Source organism: Eptesicus fuscus, chromosome 14 (genome assembly GCF_027574615.1).
Source record: "Eptesicus fuscus isolate TK198812 chromosome 14, DD_ASM_mEF_20220401, whole genome shotgun sequence".
NCBI classification, from domain to species: domain Eukaryota; kingdom Metazoa; phylum Chordata; class Mammalia; order Chiroptera; family Vespertilionidae; genus Eptesicus; species Eptesicus fuscus.
Genome location: NC_072486.1, coordinates 55,899,588 through 55,915,838, shown reverse-complemented (window position 1 = coordinate 55,915,838; position 16,251 = coordinate 55,899,588). Strand labels below are relative to the sequence as shown.

At 38.3% G+C, this 16,251-nt stretch overlaps 1 protein-coding gene across 3 annotated transcripts in view; it reads right to left on the bottom strand.

Annotated features, from left to right (window-relative positions):
* The window catches only part of DGKI (diacylglycerol kinase iota), a 397,015-nt gene that overhangs the window by 142,605 nt on the left and 238,159 nt on the right, over nt 1-16,251 (bottom strand). For all 3 annotated transcript variants that reach the window (XM_054726100.1, XM_054726102.1, XM_054726101.1), the window contains exons 16-19: nt 12,068-12,123; nt 11,094-11,156; nt 6,872-6,945; nt 5,240-5,351 (exon numbers count right to left, since the gene is read on the bottom strand). In XM_054726100.1, coding sequence (XP_054582075.1) covers nt 5,240-5,351; nt 6,872-6,945; nt 11,094-11,156; nt 12,068-12,123 — 305 coding nt within the window. The remainder of the gene's footprint in view (nt 1-5,239; nt 5,352-6,871; nt 6,946-11,093; nt 11,157-12,067; nt 12,124-16,251) is intronic.

Genomic DNA, 16,251 nt, shown 5'->3' with positions numbered 1-16,251 from the left:
GTGGCCAAGACATGGAAACAACCAAAGTGTCCTTCAATAGATAACAGGATAAAGAAGGCGTGGTACATATACACAATGGAATACTACTCAGCCATCAGAAAAGATGATATACTGTCATTTGCGACAACATGATGGATCTTGATAATATCATGCTAAGATTGAAAAAGTCAAGAACCATATGATTTCACTCACTTGTGGGATATAAAACTGAAAGCAACAAATGGACAAACCAACAAAAACTCATAGACACAGACAACAGTACGGTGATCACCAGACACAAAGGGGGCAGGTGTACTGAAGGGTAGAGGGTGTCAAGTGTATAATGATTGAAGGAGGCTTGACTTTGGGTGGTGAGCACACAATGCAATGTACGGATGATGTATGATATATAATTTTATTAACCACTGTCACCCCAATAAATTTAATTAAAAACTACTATTTCCACCCTGTCTCCAAATCTATATCTTAATTCACCATGTGTATTGTCACCCTGAACACCATTAGCAGTTCTAGCACACCTATCTCCCAGGCTAGTCCCTCCATGAAATGGCCATTGGACTCTTACTCAGAGACTCCTGCCGCCTCTGGGAAATCTTTGCTGACGTCCCATTTTATAAACACTATTCTGCTCTCAGTCCTCCTTTCCATCCTCACTCATGCCTTTCTCCTAGAATTTATCACATCAGACTGTGGTTGCTTGTTTACTCCTTCACCTACCCCCACAACACAGAACTGTGGGCACCCTGAGTACTATGGGCATTTTGTTTTGGTTCATTTCAAAATGGTTTTACCTGGAGGAGTGTCATTTATGGATTCAATAAAGTATTTGTGGGTTCAACAAATTTTCAATAAACATTCATGACTGATATTAAATGAATGAAGCAGTGAGACATTTTAAGTAACAATTACCCTGAATTTCTAAAGTTCCTATTAATTAGAGACCATTAATATTGCCCATATTTCACATACACTCAATTAATTTTTAATGATCCAGCCTCAAAAGTTGTAGAGAAGCACTTCCACTGTATTCAATTTCCAAAGTATTCACAAGTCCACCCAGATTCAAGCGGAGGGTACACAGACCCAGACTCTTGATAGAAGTGCCCAAAATCTGAGGTCATTCTATAACCACAGTAACCATCAGAAAATGCTAGTGATCTAACTTATTATTTTAAAATGCACAAATAAAGAAAAAGATCACTTAGTCTGCTTTTCTGACACAAACTATATAAAGAAGTAACAAAATAATAGGTGAATAGAAATTTCCCTTTATAAATATACTAGAGGCCCGATGCATGAATTCGTGCACGGGTAGGGTCCCTCAGCCCAGCCGGCGATAGGGGCTGATTGGGGCCCATTGGGGCCAGTCAGGGGGAGGGACTGCAGGAGGTTGGCTGGCCACAGGAAGTTGGCTGTGGGAGTGCACTGACTACCGGGGGGCAGCTCCTGCATTAAGCGTCTGCCCCCTGCTGGTCAGTGCACATCATAGCGACCAGTCAACCAGTTGTTCAGTTGATCAGTGGTAACGGTCGCTTAGGCTTTTATATATGTAGATTCCAATCGATAAATGAGGAAGAATAAAATTAGAATATCAACTTTTTAACTCCCAGTGAATTGTGGATCCAGACATTGATTATCAAAGACTATTTAAAAAAGAGAGAGATAACCAGACATTACCTATGCTATTTTGGAAAAAGAAAATACTATCTACAAAATAGATTTGCAGGGGGCTGGGGAGGATGTCTGATTCATCTAGATCCAACTATCAATTTAGAGGAAACAAGGATGAGAGAACATGTTAATTGATACCTCATGGTTATCAGCACAATTCTGACTCCAGGAAACTTTACAGGATAGTCTGGTTTCTTCAATAAGTCAATGGGGGGAAAAGAGATGGGTGGGGACTTACAGAGACTTAAGAGTCATATCAACCAATCACAATGAATGAATTTTATTTGGATTCTGATTCAAACAAATAGAGTATAAGAAAACAAAAAGAATATGTCAGACAAATGGAAATTTGAGCAGTGAGTAGATATTTAGTGATAGTCAGATGCTACTATTTTAATGTTTTTTAGAGAAGATTATGTGATTATGTTCATAAAGGAAAGTCTTACTTTTTTAAAACACATTTAAAAATATTTACAGATAAAATGATATAATTCCTGAGATTTTCTTTAAAACAATATAAGGAAAGAGGTCATAGGTGGGGACAGGAATAAGATTGTACATGAATTGATAATTATAGAAGCTAAGTGATGGTACCTGAGGGTTCACCATATTATTTCATCTTTGTTTATTTTGAATTTTCCCCACAACAAATATTTTAAAAGCGCCGAAACCGGTTTGGCTTAGTGGATAGAGCATCGGTCTGCAGACTGGAAGGTCCCAGGTTTGATTCCGGTCAAGGGCATGTACATTGGTTGCGGGCACATCCCCCAGTGGGGAGTGTGCAGGAGGCAGCTGGTCAATGTCATTGGTTGTGGGCACATCCCCCGGTGGGGGGTGTGCAGGAGGCAGCTGGTCGATGTCTCTCTCTCATCAATGTTTCTAGCTCTCTATCCCTCTCCCTTCCTCTCTGTGAAAAATCAATAAAATATATTAAAAAAAATATTTTAAAAGCACACTTAATAATTCCCCCAGGCACCTTGAAATAAAGTCAAAACTCCTACATAAACTCTATAATGTACTCCATGATCTGGCCCAGCCTGCCTCTTCAGCATCATCTATCACTCTCACTTTTCACCTACATTTACACTATATGAAGCTAATTATCATTCCCACAGAGGACCATGATCTCTCATACTTCCAAGTGTATATAAATTTCCCTTTCTTCCAGAATGTCAAGTTCCATGCTGCTTCTCCTGGCAAAATTCATTCATTCTGTCACATTTACTCATTGTCAACTACGGGTAGCAGGCTCTCTGCTGTGTGTCAGGGAAAGATACACTGGAGTGATGGATATCTAGCATTTGCCACTCCCAGCTGGCACTCTACCCTTCTTGGCCCTCTTTTTGGCCCTGTGAGACTAACCCATTTACATTGTATCAGTGGTTCCTCTGTCCTCTAGCTTCTGATTAAACTTCCCCATGGGGAAGCACCAGCAGGAGGCCTGGAGGATAAGAAGAGTGAGATCACTGTATTTTCTGTCCCAGCTCCCTCCCTGCCACGTTGGCACAGGCTGGTTGCTTTCACTTAGCAAATATGACTCTGAGGTGATCCTTGCCAAACAGCTCTCTTTCTGGTACAGGTGACTGCTTACTTGCTTTTGCACCTTCAGCTCAGGAATACAGCGCCATCCATTGTTGCTTCTCATAAACCTAGTGCACAATTTGTAGAGTCCCTCCATTAAACTCTCCTCTAATTACCCAATTTTAGTCTGACTTTTCTTCCCTCATCAGATGCTAATTAAACAACTAAAAGCAAAAACAACCCAAACCCCAAAAGACTAGTTAAAAAACAGACATAGATATGGACTGAAAAGTTATAGAAGATGACGAGTAAAGAATGTTTCAGAGAGTGATAGCATGTACAATGGCCTTGTGGTGCAAAAGCAGCAAGGAATGTCCAAAGCTAGAGGCTACTTAGGAAGAAAACAAAGAGGGCAGTGGGAAAGGCAGGAGAATCAAAGAGAAACACAATCTTGCAGGGCCAAGTAAAGATTTAGATTTTGATCCTGAGAGCAATGGTGAAGTGTCTAATATGCTCCCTGCCCTCCCAAGCCTACGTAAGCAATCACCTTCTCTTAGATAATTATTCCCTGACAGCTTTCTACCACACAGTTGGAACTAGAAAGCTCGGGCACGTGGTACACATTCAATAAATGTTCACTAAACCAGTGAATAAATGAATGAGTAAAACACACATGGCCAGGTTTGGGGCATTTTTGGTCAACTCCAAGAATTTGTCCGTGCACACGTCCATCTTGAACTTTATTCCTATTTGCTCCTGGCTGACTGAGTCTTCTATAATTAACATAAAGATCATTTGAGAGAAAGAGCTGTGCATGAGCTACAGTCCTGAAAATTAGATCAATCCCAGACCAACCTTTTACACTTAACAACATTTCATTCTAAATATGGCAGATTTAACCAGCAACATCACTATCTCAGGTAATGGGTATTGTTGCCAGAGTCACAATAAGTTATTCTGTTAAGTCTCAGTATTTTGAAGTGATTGAAATCCATGAGATGAGTAAAAAAGAGGGCTATTCTAGTTTGTTTAGGACAGGAAATACAAGCTGCTTGCTTTCAAGCATAAGGTATAGCACAAACCAAGTACTAACCAAGGGTTGCAAGTAGAAGCTTTATTTTAATTTGTTTTATAAACTAATAGTGTGGTCTGATTTACACCAGATATAATGATAAGCATAATTTTAATTGGTTTCCTCATCATTAAGTAAGTTGAATACATGCTAAAACCTGCTTGAAATTACACTTACTTGATATAAACGTATTTTTTACTCAAGCAAACAAAATGAAAATACAAGGTGATCTCAATACTGTGGAAATTGAATATTAATGTTACAAAAGTGATGCCATTCTATATTCAAGAATTTTGTGATAAAGGAGATACCCATCTTATACTTAAAAAGAAAAGTTGAAAATATATGCAAATGATCACTTTCCTTTACATCTAAAAATATCAAATGGCACTGTTTCTGCATCGTGCTGGGATATGTCTGTGACAAAATGTTTTTTAATTAACATGAACACTTTGCATTCTTTTCTGGTAGAAAGTTAATTAGGAAAATTAACAAATAATATTTATTTTTGAAGCTCAAACAAATGTGCATCAATTTTCTTAGTGACATAAAGAATTAATTTTTGTTCTGGTTTTCTGCAAGCAACTTGATGTTGCATAAAGTTTATAAATTGATAAAGAAAAAATTATACCAAAGTCCCATGAAATGGAAAAACTCTAACTGTGGCTAAAATACAGTGTACTTATTTAATTTTTTTTACTTTATTTCCCCGCCTTTGCCCACCTCTACCCAGCCCGGCCCCCCTTCCCTCTGGCCATCACCACACTGTTGTCTGTCTATGGGTTATGCCTATATGTTATTTGGCTAATCCCTTCAACCTCTTTCATCCAGTCCTCTCCACCAACCGCTGTCAGTCTGTTCTATGTATCCATGCCTCTGTTTCTATTTTGTTTATCAGTTTATTTTGTTCATTAGATTCCACATATAAGTGAGATCATATGGTATTTATCTTTCTCTAATGGTTGTATTGCTCACCAAAGAGGCCATGGTGAATCCAATAACTTCAATATAGCCATCATCATGACGCTGAGGTTCAAAATCATGGTGATCCCCTGGGTTCCCCCAGGGCATTGTGCCAGCACAATATCTGAAAAGGTAAGATTAAGAGCAGAATTAAATTTATTCTATTCCTCTCATGACCATCATTAGGGATGAACTTATAGTTAGATCCAATGTTTATTTCATGGAAGAACAGTTTTCTGTTCTTGGTGCACACCTTCCAAAGGAAAACGAAATGGACTCACCATTATCTTCAAAATATCAATCTGAAAATGAGCATGATCTTATGACAAAAGCATTTCACGATGCCCAACGTTCTCCTAATTCATTATTTTTCAATACTATCACTCTATGGTCCATATATGTCTGCATTCTATGATATGCTGTGAATTATCAATGGTTGGTTTCAGAATTTGGTCTTGGAGGAAGACAGATGCATGCCAGCCAGTAGAAAAAGGGAAGGGAACTGAAGTGAGTAAGCAATCAATATTATATACATAACTAAGAGAATAAGTGCCTACAGAACAATATTGTATACATAATGAAAAGAATAAGCACTCACAACACAAGGGAAAGGTTATCTGAAGAAGAAAGAAAGGGTGAAGAAGGGATGAAAAATATATTAGAAAGGGAAAGGGAAATAAAGAAAAATGGAAAAGGAGAGGACTAGGAATCCAGAAGGGAGAAGGGAAAGAAGCAAAATGAAAGAGAGAATGTACAGAAAACAGGAAGAAAAAGAAAGAAAGCTAATGTTTCCTGAGATTCTAGGTCTTCTGTTTAAACAACTAAGATGAAAATACTTCTGGAATAGAATTGTAAGTAACTCTACCAAGCACTGCCAAAAAATCAAGGGACTATAATATCGTTTTCCAACCACAGATTTATATACAATTCTTGGTTTAATTAAATTCAGTCTAAATAGCATTTATTTGCAGAGTTTGTGTCTGAGCTGTCTGGATGCAAATAACAAAGGGTCACAGATCCATCCCTTCCAACATCTTGGCTTGGGAGCCTAGAATCTAATGTTATGCCACTGAGCTATGTGCTTATTTTGAGAGTAGTTAATCTCAAACACCCCTTTCTCCTGAGGTATATAATAACACCAAAGTGAGTTGACATCCTGGCTAGAAAATCCTATTCCAATTGATCCTATTTTTTCAAAGCAATCATCTGGCAATGATTTTGAATGAATTCCATCCTGAAATCAGGCTGGATGGTTTCCTAACAGCTTTCAGGAAACTGAGGACAGGAATGTATTCAAGTCTATCATTCTTGGGGGGTGAGGGATCAGTAAATTGACAATTAAATTAAATTAAATGTTCCAATCCAGAGGGATGCCTGGGGTTCTCAAGAATGGATAAGTATAGACCACGAATGCCATATCATGCAAAAAAATTTTTCCTCCAAAGAAACAAAAAGCACTTACCACAGAGAATACTAAACAAACAAAGTAGGAGAACAGAATGATCAGACTTAGAAAATTTTAGTAAGCCACTGAGAAAACCAATTTTCATTGTTTGTACCTGGAAATTTTCTATAATGAAAACAGATAACCTCAAGTCAAATAGAGCTCACATCAAACCAAGGAAACATATGAGCAGAGCTTACCTGGGTATATTTAAAAATACTATACACTGGAACTTCAGTTCCTGAATCTTTGGGGTGAGATCTGTTCCATCACACTGAAACAATCAAAGCAGAAAAAGCAAGGGTTTTGAAATAGTCAGAAGTCTAAAACAATGACCAGAAATACTAGGTTGACAACAGTACATATCATGATCTTCCCATTGCCCAATCTCTGCTTAAGTCATTGCCCATTACCATGACTGAAAATGTATTCTGCTCATAGCTTTACCAGACACAGGAACTACCATCATTCTTAACCTTAGATTATTATTAGATATTCAGTCTTGTAGTATTAGCATTAAAAGACCTAGAAATGCTTAAAAAACTAAAGAAAATAATGCTCAAGTTGAGGCAGTAGGGACCTTCCCCACAGTCTTCCGACTCAAACAATAGTCATGAATGTGATTTCTTTGGTTTGGTTTTTGTGATTAAATTTTATTTTGAAAATGTTAAACACAATACTTTAAAAACTGTTTGGAAGACAAGCTTTTCACAATGTATCTATTATAAATTAGCATTATCTCCATTCATGATTAGCTCTTGTAAAATTAATCTCTTATAGCTTTGGTCTTCTGAGATCACCTGCTTTACTGGAGTTTGGACTTGACCCTGGGTCTCAAGGGCCTCAGGCCGGCATGGCCTCAAACCTTTTGGTGTGGCTTCCCTCACCTTTAGGGCTTTTCTCAAGAGTATCCTCTGACTTTCAAAGAAAAAGCTTTATTCCCCTTTCTCATTTACCCCGGTGACAAAAGTCAAAAGAGGAAAACTAGTCACGGCTATAGACTTCCCAATGTCAAAGGTATAAAGCCTGCTTTTATATTTGCTCTCTTTACACCCTCATCACAAAATTTCCCCAACATCTTCTCCAGTGAGGAGAGCAGTAAAACATGACAAGCTGTGGGCAAACTTTTAAAGATTTCTTTAGGAGGAGTTGCTAGTGGTCAAGGGTGTTTCTCTCTTTTCCCAGCTGATCTTAATACAGCTTAATTTTCCTGAGCATTCACAAAAGTTGTTTCCAGGAAATCTCACAGTCCTAAATAAAGTATTTAAAATGCTATTTAGATATGAATCATATTCTAGACATTGATTGAAGGTGTTTTTACAATATTCTCAGATACTAAGCAAACATGAAGTCTCCCAATTTATTTCAGGACTTGAAATGAATTGATAGATGACTACACCAATGGGAAAAAAAAATGTAGGCATCTTAAATATCAACATTGAGTGTTGTAAGCAGCCAGCTAAAATTAAAATAAATAGAATGTGATACATTAATAGCATGCAAAGTAGTATTGTTGCATTCAGAAAAAATACCCATACTTACTGTTATTGTATTTAAGACAAATCACTTTTTCATTTTCAACTTTTTTCTACTGGGAAGCATGTCAGTGATTCTGGGCAGTCATCAAATTATATGACGATTGGGCACCTTATGATGTATCATGCTTTATACAGCTTCCTTACATTTTATTGCATTTAAATTTACAACTCCTTAAAATAGCAGTTTTCAACTTTTTCCTTACTTCACATACAAAGGAAAATACCTACCTGTAAAATAAGTCCTTGTGGACAAGCTTACATATTGATGTCAACACAATAAGAAGAAAACAGAAGTAGGGCAAATGAAGCCTTATGCCGGTTTGTGTTACTGTCCTCTGTTTTTCTGGTATAGTATTTATACACACATTTTACATTTATGTAAGAGATCATTATCTACTGCCTCAGAAACACTGACTTTACCCTTGGCAAAGACAAGATGTTCTGTTGTGATATGTACATCTAATTGTGCTAGCTAACTTTCCATCCTTCCTATCTCACACTCAAGAGAGCATACAGTGACCTCATTGGAGAAATATCCTCTGCGTCACAGCACAATGATCAATAATTGTCACTTTAAAGACAGGTGTTGCTATGCCTGTTTTAAATGAAGAAAGTAAACTTTTCTGGAAGGTTCGATGATTCCCCCACAGTCATATACTTCATACAAAGAGACCTTGGACTGAATCCCAAATGTCCAGACTTAGTTTCTGTATTTTCTCCTCATAAAAAAGGATATGATCACCCTGGCCAGTGTGCAAGGGGTTAGAGCATTGGCCCATGCACCAAAGGGTTGCAAGTTTGATTCCCCATAAAGGGCATGTACCTGGGTTGCGGGTTCACTCCTCTCCCTGGGCCGGGGAACATGCAGGAGGCAACCAATCAATTTGTCTCTCTCAGGTTTCCCCCTCTCTCTGTCTCTCTCCCTCCCTGCCTTCCACACTCCCTGTAAAACAAGCATGTCAAACTCAAAGGCTAACACAGGCCAAATAAACATGGCATGCAGCCCGTGGGCTGCGAGTTTGACATGCTTGCTGTAAAACAATAGAAAAAATATCCTCAAGTGAGGATTAAAAACAAAAAACAAAAAGATACGATCACATAAACCAATTCACCTGAAATATTACATGTACAAACTGATATTAAGTCTTTCTTATTTGGCTGCCACCTTGACTTCTTGCAAGCTTCTTTTAATCCCTGCTAGATAGCCATTCATGTATCAGACATTTACCATCAAGAGGACTGGCAGGCATGGGAGCAAAACTCTCTAGTGGTTAGGAAGTATACCGAGTTTAATTTCAATGCAGCTCACATGAACAGTGGATGTCATTCAAGATGGCCACTGCCCACCGCTCATTGGCTCTCTAGGGAGGTGCTGTTGTTGTTCTTCTAAATGTGAGAAATAATGGAAAGAACAGAAAAGTTCATTTGGGGCTGGCTTGTAGGCAGCTGAAGAAATAGGGGAAGCTTGAAGTAAGGATCAAAATAAAGATCCTTAGAATTCGACGGACCATGTGTCTTTCTTGTGTCTACCTTTAAGAAGGCAATGTTTGCGTTTTCAAGAGTTGCTCCTACCAAAACATACCTGCTTTTAATTTTTACTGAATGAGAACTGAGACGCAATGCAAAGGTTCTAGCACTAGTGGTAAAGGCCTCTGTCTCTGGTCTCAACTGATTTCAGGGATTCATGTCTCATATGTTTTATTGGGAATTACAAAATTTACAAATTTGCATCTTCTTATGCTCCTGTGTGTTCCTCTATATACCCATTAGCTTAAGCATATATATCTTTATCTACTTTCATGGATATCTTTCATTCTCCCCCTTCTTGTCACATACTCTATCTTAATCTTACCAGGATATATTCAAGCATTTGTTACATTCCCATTCCTTCTTTCCCATTTATATATGTTTCTCTTTCTTTTTGCCTTCACTTATACAATTATGTGCAGCATGTTCATTCCTTCTTTTAACATGATTACCATGAGAAAACATTTTCTGTATTTCTTAATAACTAAGTATATGCTGTTTTAAAATATATCTCCTAGAGAAAAGAGAACTTACCCTCGCCTCCAAGCAGTGTGTGTCAAAACCTGGGATAGTGACTCAGGAAGAAAAAGCACCAAGAAAAAAATCCATTCAGAGATGAAAAACTATGACCAGGGTCCTGACTGGATGACTCAGTGGGTTGGAATGTTACCCCACACACCAAAAAGATTGAAGGTCAGGGCACATACCTAGGTTGCAAGTTTGATCCCTGGGGTTGGGACATATATGGGAGGCAATGAATCAATCAATCTCTCTCTCTCTCTTTCTCTCTCTCTCTCTCTCTCCCTCTCTCTCTTCTCTCTCTCTCTCAAAAACAATAAAACCATGTGAGGATTAAAAAAAAGAGAGAACTATGGCCAGGTTAGAGAGTGAGCAAAGCACTTTTCTAAAATGCAAACTTCTCGGACAATCCTGGAATAAAGACATTTGTTTGTTGAGCATCCCTTACTACTTCGAGACCCAGCTCAGCATCCTTTCTTTATTGAAGATTTCTCTTTACCCCACCATGGTTAGCCTTCATGTCTCCCTTTGGGCCACCATCCTATCACATACACAGTTGAATGCCAACATTTATTATATTGTTCTCCATGACTGAACTGTGTGTTTATTCAGGAGTGAAACCAGTCATCTTATTTATTTTCATCCCAGCAATAAAGACAGTGCCTGGCACATAGTTAAATGCTCATAAACATTGGCTGAATGAATGACACTAAATGATCTCTGTGGTTCTGTGCAGAGCATTGATTAAGCTAAGTATAAGCTGGTATTTGGGGTTCATTTTTTTTGTGGCATACATATTCATATTCAAATGAGACGAGTCAACACATTCAGTACTTACAACAACTTTAACGTGTTTGGATAGATCTCTAGAGCTTCTCTGTAGGAAATCAGAAAACGCTGCCTATACCACAAGGAAATAAAGCAAAAAAAAAAAGCTTAATTACACGGTTATGCCAAATCCCTGCTTCTGTATTATATAGTTTCTAATGATGCTAAATAAGCAAAAATATAATTTGCTGAATCCAAAATAAAGCAGTGCAGTGGTTGTCAAGTTGAAATCTTTTTGTTTTCAAACTTTAACCTATAAGAAAATGTAAGATCACAGTAAGAGAGTAAAAAATTAGACAATTCCAAGTCAGTTTAAAAACTTATTTTGACCCCCGACTTTGACTTCTCCATCGACATCCCTGAAAATGTCTTGCTTCCTCACTCTGATATTTCCATTCCCTCTACCCAGTGGTATAAATTTAAACCACACTTATTTTTAATATCAATATTTTGGAGGTATTTTTTTTCTTTCCAGCCATTCACCCCCAGGTATGTCCTTCAGCAGGAGGAGAAAGAAAAAGATGCTGATCCTTTATTCTCATATATGCTTCCAGAAAATACTTCCGTGCTCTGCCAATTTCTCATCCAGACACTGATGCATACGGACCCCTGTGAAAACTGCATTCTTACCCAAGACTTCCCGTACACTTTTCAGTCTACCTCATTTCCCATTCTCTAGGTTGGCTCTGATGTTTGTTTTTCACATTACTCATTGGATATCATCCCCTCAGAACAACATGGAGTCTCAGAGCTTTTCAGGTCAAAGATGATGGGCACCAGCTCTCTTTTTGCCAACTAACTTAAGACAGACATCCTTACTTTTCTTCTTAAACCAACATATTAAACATGAACCATACATAGACCTACATGTAAACATCTGAAATGTATATGCCATTATTTTTAGTACAGTTAGCATCTAGATGACCAACAGTGAATTAGCATTAAATAATATGTAATAATTTATAAAATAAAATATATACTTACCCCTGCATAGAACATTTTATTTCGAAAACGACTGTTGAATTTCTCTGGATTTGCTTCTGTGAAAGGAAAGGGGTAGTTTTGTTCTGGAGACCTTACTGAATGTAGTGTCTTAGACTAGCATCCCCACTTCCTCCCCTCACAGATCCAACAGACCCACCAGCTTCATTATCATCTTCCCCTTAGTGACAGACAGAGGTCATCATTGTCCAGTGCTACAAAATGTAGCCACAATTTGGCAGCATCAGCATCAACCCGGAGACTGTTAAAAACGCAAATTATTAGGAGCTACCCCATATCTGCGGAATTAGAATGTCTGGGGTGTGCGGTTTAGGACTCTGGTTTAGCAAGTTCTCCAGGTGATTCCCATGCACAGTCAAGGCTGAAACACTCTGGGCTCTATTCAGAATAGAGCGTTGGCAGGGATACAGGGCTGCGGTGTTAGGGGGAGAGAGGAGGAGAGGGAGGGGGGATTATTTGCTTTGACCTCCATAGGTCATGGCTTCCATAAACTATGTATTCCACTTCCAAATGTAATTAAATATGGGGAATTCAGATAAAAATTAATGGGTAATTTGCTTTCAGATTTTGCAAAAACTCCTAACTACTATCTGCACTCTTATTTGTGACAGGCCTTGAAAAATAACTTGATTTAGTGCATATATACACTGAGTGGCCAGATTATTATGATCTCTGAACGCATAATAATCTGGCCACTCAGTGTATATCCTATATAATAAAAGGCTAATATGCAAATTGTCCCCTCAACCAGGAGTTCGAACAGCAGGCAGGCCGGCCAACTGCCCATGTCCCATCCCCCTGGCCAGACTGGCTGGATCCCACCCATGCACGAATTCATGCACCGGGCCTCATACACACACACACACACACACACACACACACACACACACACACACACTGAGTGGCCAGATTATTATGCGTTCAGAGATCATAATAATCTGGCCACTCAGTATATATATATACAGATCACTGGCTGAATGGACACAGGCCATATGACAGAAGAGGATCTGGCTGAAAACTGGTTTAACCCTTTGCACTCGCTTGCTTTTTTCTCGATTCCTGCTACCGATGCTAACCGTGTCGAGTCACACTTGACATCAGAGTGCAAAAGGTTAATTTTGAGTTTGCTGCTATATGTTATCTATGTTGAGGGGAGCAAAAAGATTAAACAAGAACCTGTGTCAGAGAATTTTCATATGAATTCAAGGAATTTATAAAATATCTAAATGGAATATTATTTTCTCACATTCTTCACTGCCAATCTTTTGCCGTCTGCTATTTTATTCAGCATGCTCATTAACACCTTCTCAGAGTTAGGTCTCCTCCAAGTCATTTCTCATTAGACTGGCTGACTAGCTGAAACTCCAAGTCCTAACCCTATTTTTGAATGGCAAATCCCAAAAGTTGTCTAGATGCAGAAAAGGAGCAGAGTTCACTCACTAAGACTAGGTTGAATAAAAACTACAAAATCTCAGGAAATAATTCTGGACAATTAATTATTAGATTATTTTCATGATTGTGACAAATATTAGCATAAGACATAGAAACTGGGTTGAGGTTTGCAAACATCAAAAAATGTGGTATTTTTATAGATTGGTTTTTGATAGTTATATTCATCTATTTATAGTTCCTGTATTTTAAACCTCTCCTTAATCATTCACTCTCTTCTACCAAATTAAGTACTATAACCCTAGAAACAAAATAATACAAAAGGTAAAAGGTTAACTTATAGGATATAGTAAATCAAAACAAGGTAAACATGATGCTAAGTGCTCTACCTCCTTAATCCCCATTGCTTGCCCCAGAGTTGACCCTTTCTATGGTCTGGACCTTCTTCAGGATAAATTTGGCTGCTGAATGGCATGTTGTTTTTAACCTTCTTGACCCAGATTTGGCTGAGTACCATTTTCAATTGCATTAACTCAGAGGCAAAATGAGAATTTTCATTGCCATGCAATTTATTGTAGGTACATAGGCCCTCATTTTAAACAAAATCAGATCCAGCTATTGAGCAAGTTATAATGAGAAATGGAAAATGACACCCACAGTCCTGGCAATGAAGTTTTTAGGGCACCAATGTCCAAAGCTACTAAATGAATTATATACCAACTATTAACATTTACTTTTTTAATAATGTATGGTTTGGAAAATACCCACATCTTCATGAGATTTTCCTATGAGTCTTGAAGAACTGAAAACGCTTTTTTTCCTTTAAAAAAAAAGTGTGTTTTTTTCTCTCAAGAGATTGAAAATGTTCTATAACAGCGATTGCCAACCTTTCGGACCTCATGGACCACCAGTGGCCCACGGACCACCAGTTGGTGACCGCTGTTCTATAAGACGCAAAAAGACTAGAATTAAGAAGTAAACAGAGTTTTTGGTGATTTTACTCACACAGTTGATTAAAACAGTCACCTCAGATCTAATTTAACTGGATAAAAGCTGATTATATACATAAGTAATTCTAAAACTAGAGACCTATCAAGACACTAGCATTTAGAGAGGTGTCAGAAAGATACATAAAAGGACACATATAGTACGATTCCATTGATATGAAATGTCCAGAAGAGGCAAATTTATAGCCACAAAATGCAGATTAATGGTTGCCAGTAGGTAGAGGAAGGGAGAAATGGAGAGGTACTGCTCAGTGGGGACAGGGTTTCTTTTTGGGGTGATGAAAATGTTCTGGAATTATATAATAGTGATGGTTGCACAACATTGTGATTATACTAAAAACCCTGAATTACTAGTATATACTATAAATTGGTTATCATGATGAATTTTGTTCTGTGAATGTTTACCTCAATAGAAAACAAAGATATAAAATAAAGAGGTAAGGGAGTTGGCCTTGGGGGAAGGAAATGTGTGAGGTATATTCTACTATTCTCTCTGCTCCATCCCATACATTATATTGACTCCCAAATTGAGCCTGCCTTGGCAACTGGACTCTCTTCCCATTTTTACATCTACCCTATTCCAAGCACAAATCAGACTGAGAAGCAAGGTTGGCTGCAGCTAAGGGAGATGTTTGCGAGTGTAAGAGCTGTGCCACTCCCTACAGAAGCCAGGCCAGACAAGAGTCTACAAACAACAGTACTCCACCATTCTGGCTATTAAAGGGAAGGGGTGGAGTGGCTGAATATGTCTCTGTGTATGTATAAGAACTGATATGACTTTGAGGAGGACCAAGGAATGTGGACCCCACTATATCAAGGAAAGGGGGCATACAGAATTGGAAAAGAGCCAGCAAGAAAGTTTAAGAGCTCTTGCTCCTTAAGGAAGTTGTGTCTGTTCATTGGTATGAAGTCAACCATGAAAGGCCACTCTCAAGAAAGGCAATGATCCTCAAAGTACCTGAAGACCCCAATAGTGGAAGTACCCATGGTTTATGGCTGCAGTTCTTAGATTTCATCCTCCTCTTCCACAAGAGGGTATGAGATAGGGAGATCCAAACACACTGTGTATTTCTATGCCATTAACCTATTTACAATCTGATTGGATACCAATATTAATTGTATTGGTTTTCTGCACATTTGATAGCTTAAAATGTTCATTGATTTTCTTATAACTCTCTGGGTTCTCTCCTGGGTCCTCCACTTAGGCTCTTACCAGGCCAAAATCAAGGTGTCAGCCTACAAAGCTCTTATTGAGCGGCTCTGGGAAGGATTCACTTCCCAGCTCATTCAGGTTATGGACAACATATATTTCCTTGCAGCTGCAGTAATAAGATTCTTTTTCCTCACTGGCTGTTGGCTAGGGTATATTCTCAACTTCCAGAGGCCTCTTGCATTCCTTGGCTTGTGATAACCCCTGCATTGTCAAAGCCAGCAAGGACACATCAAGTCCCTCTCACACTTTGAATCTATCTGACTTCTCCTTTTGCCACATCACTCTGACTTCCGTTCCACCTTCCACCTTTGCATTTAAAGGCTCATGTTATTGCATTGGTCCCTCTAAGATAATCCAGAACTATCTTTCTATCTTAAGATCAGCTAATTATTAACCTTCATAACATCTACAAAGTCTTTTTGCCAAATAAAATAAAACCACCAACAAGCAGAACTCAAATGACAAAAGTCATGGGGGTCAAAATACTTACCATCATGCACCCTATAGCCCTCTTGATCCACATCCTTCACATATGAAAAATACATTCACTCCCTTCA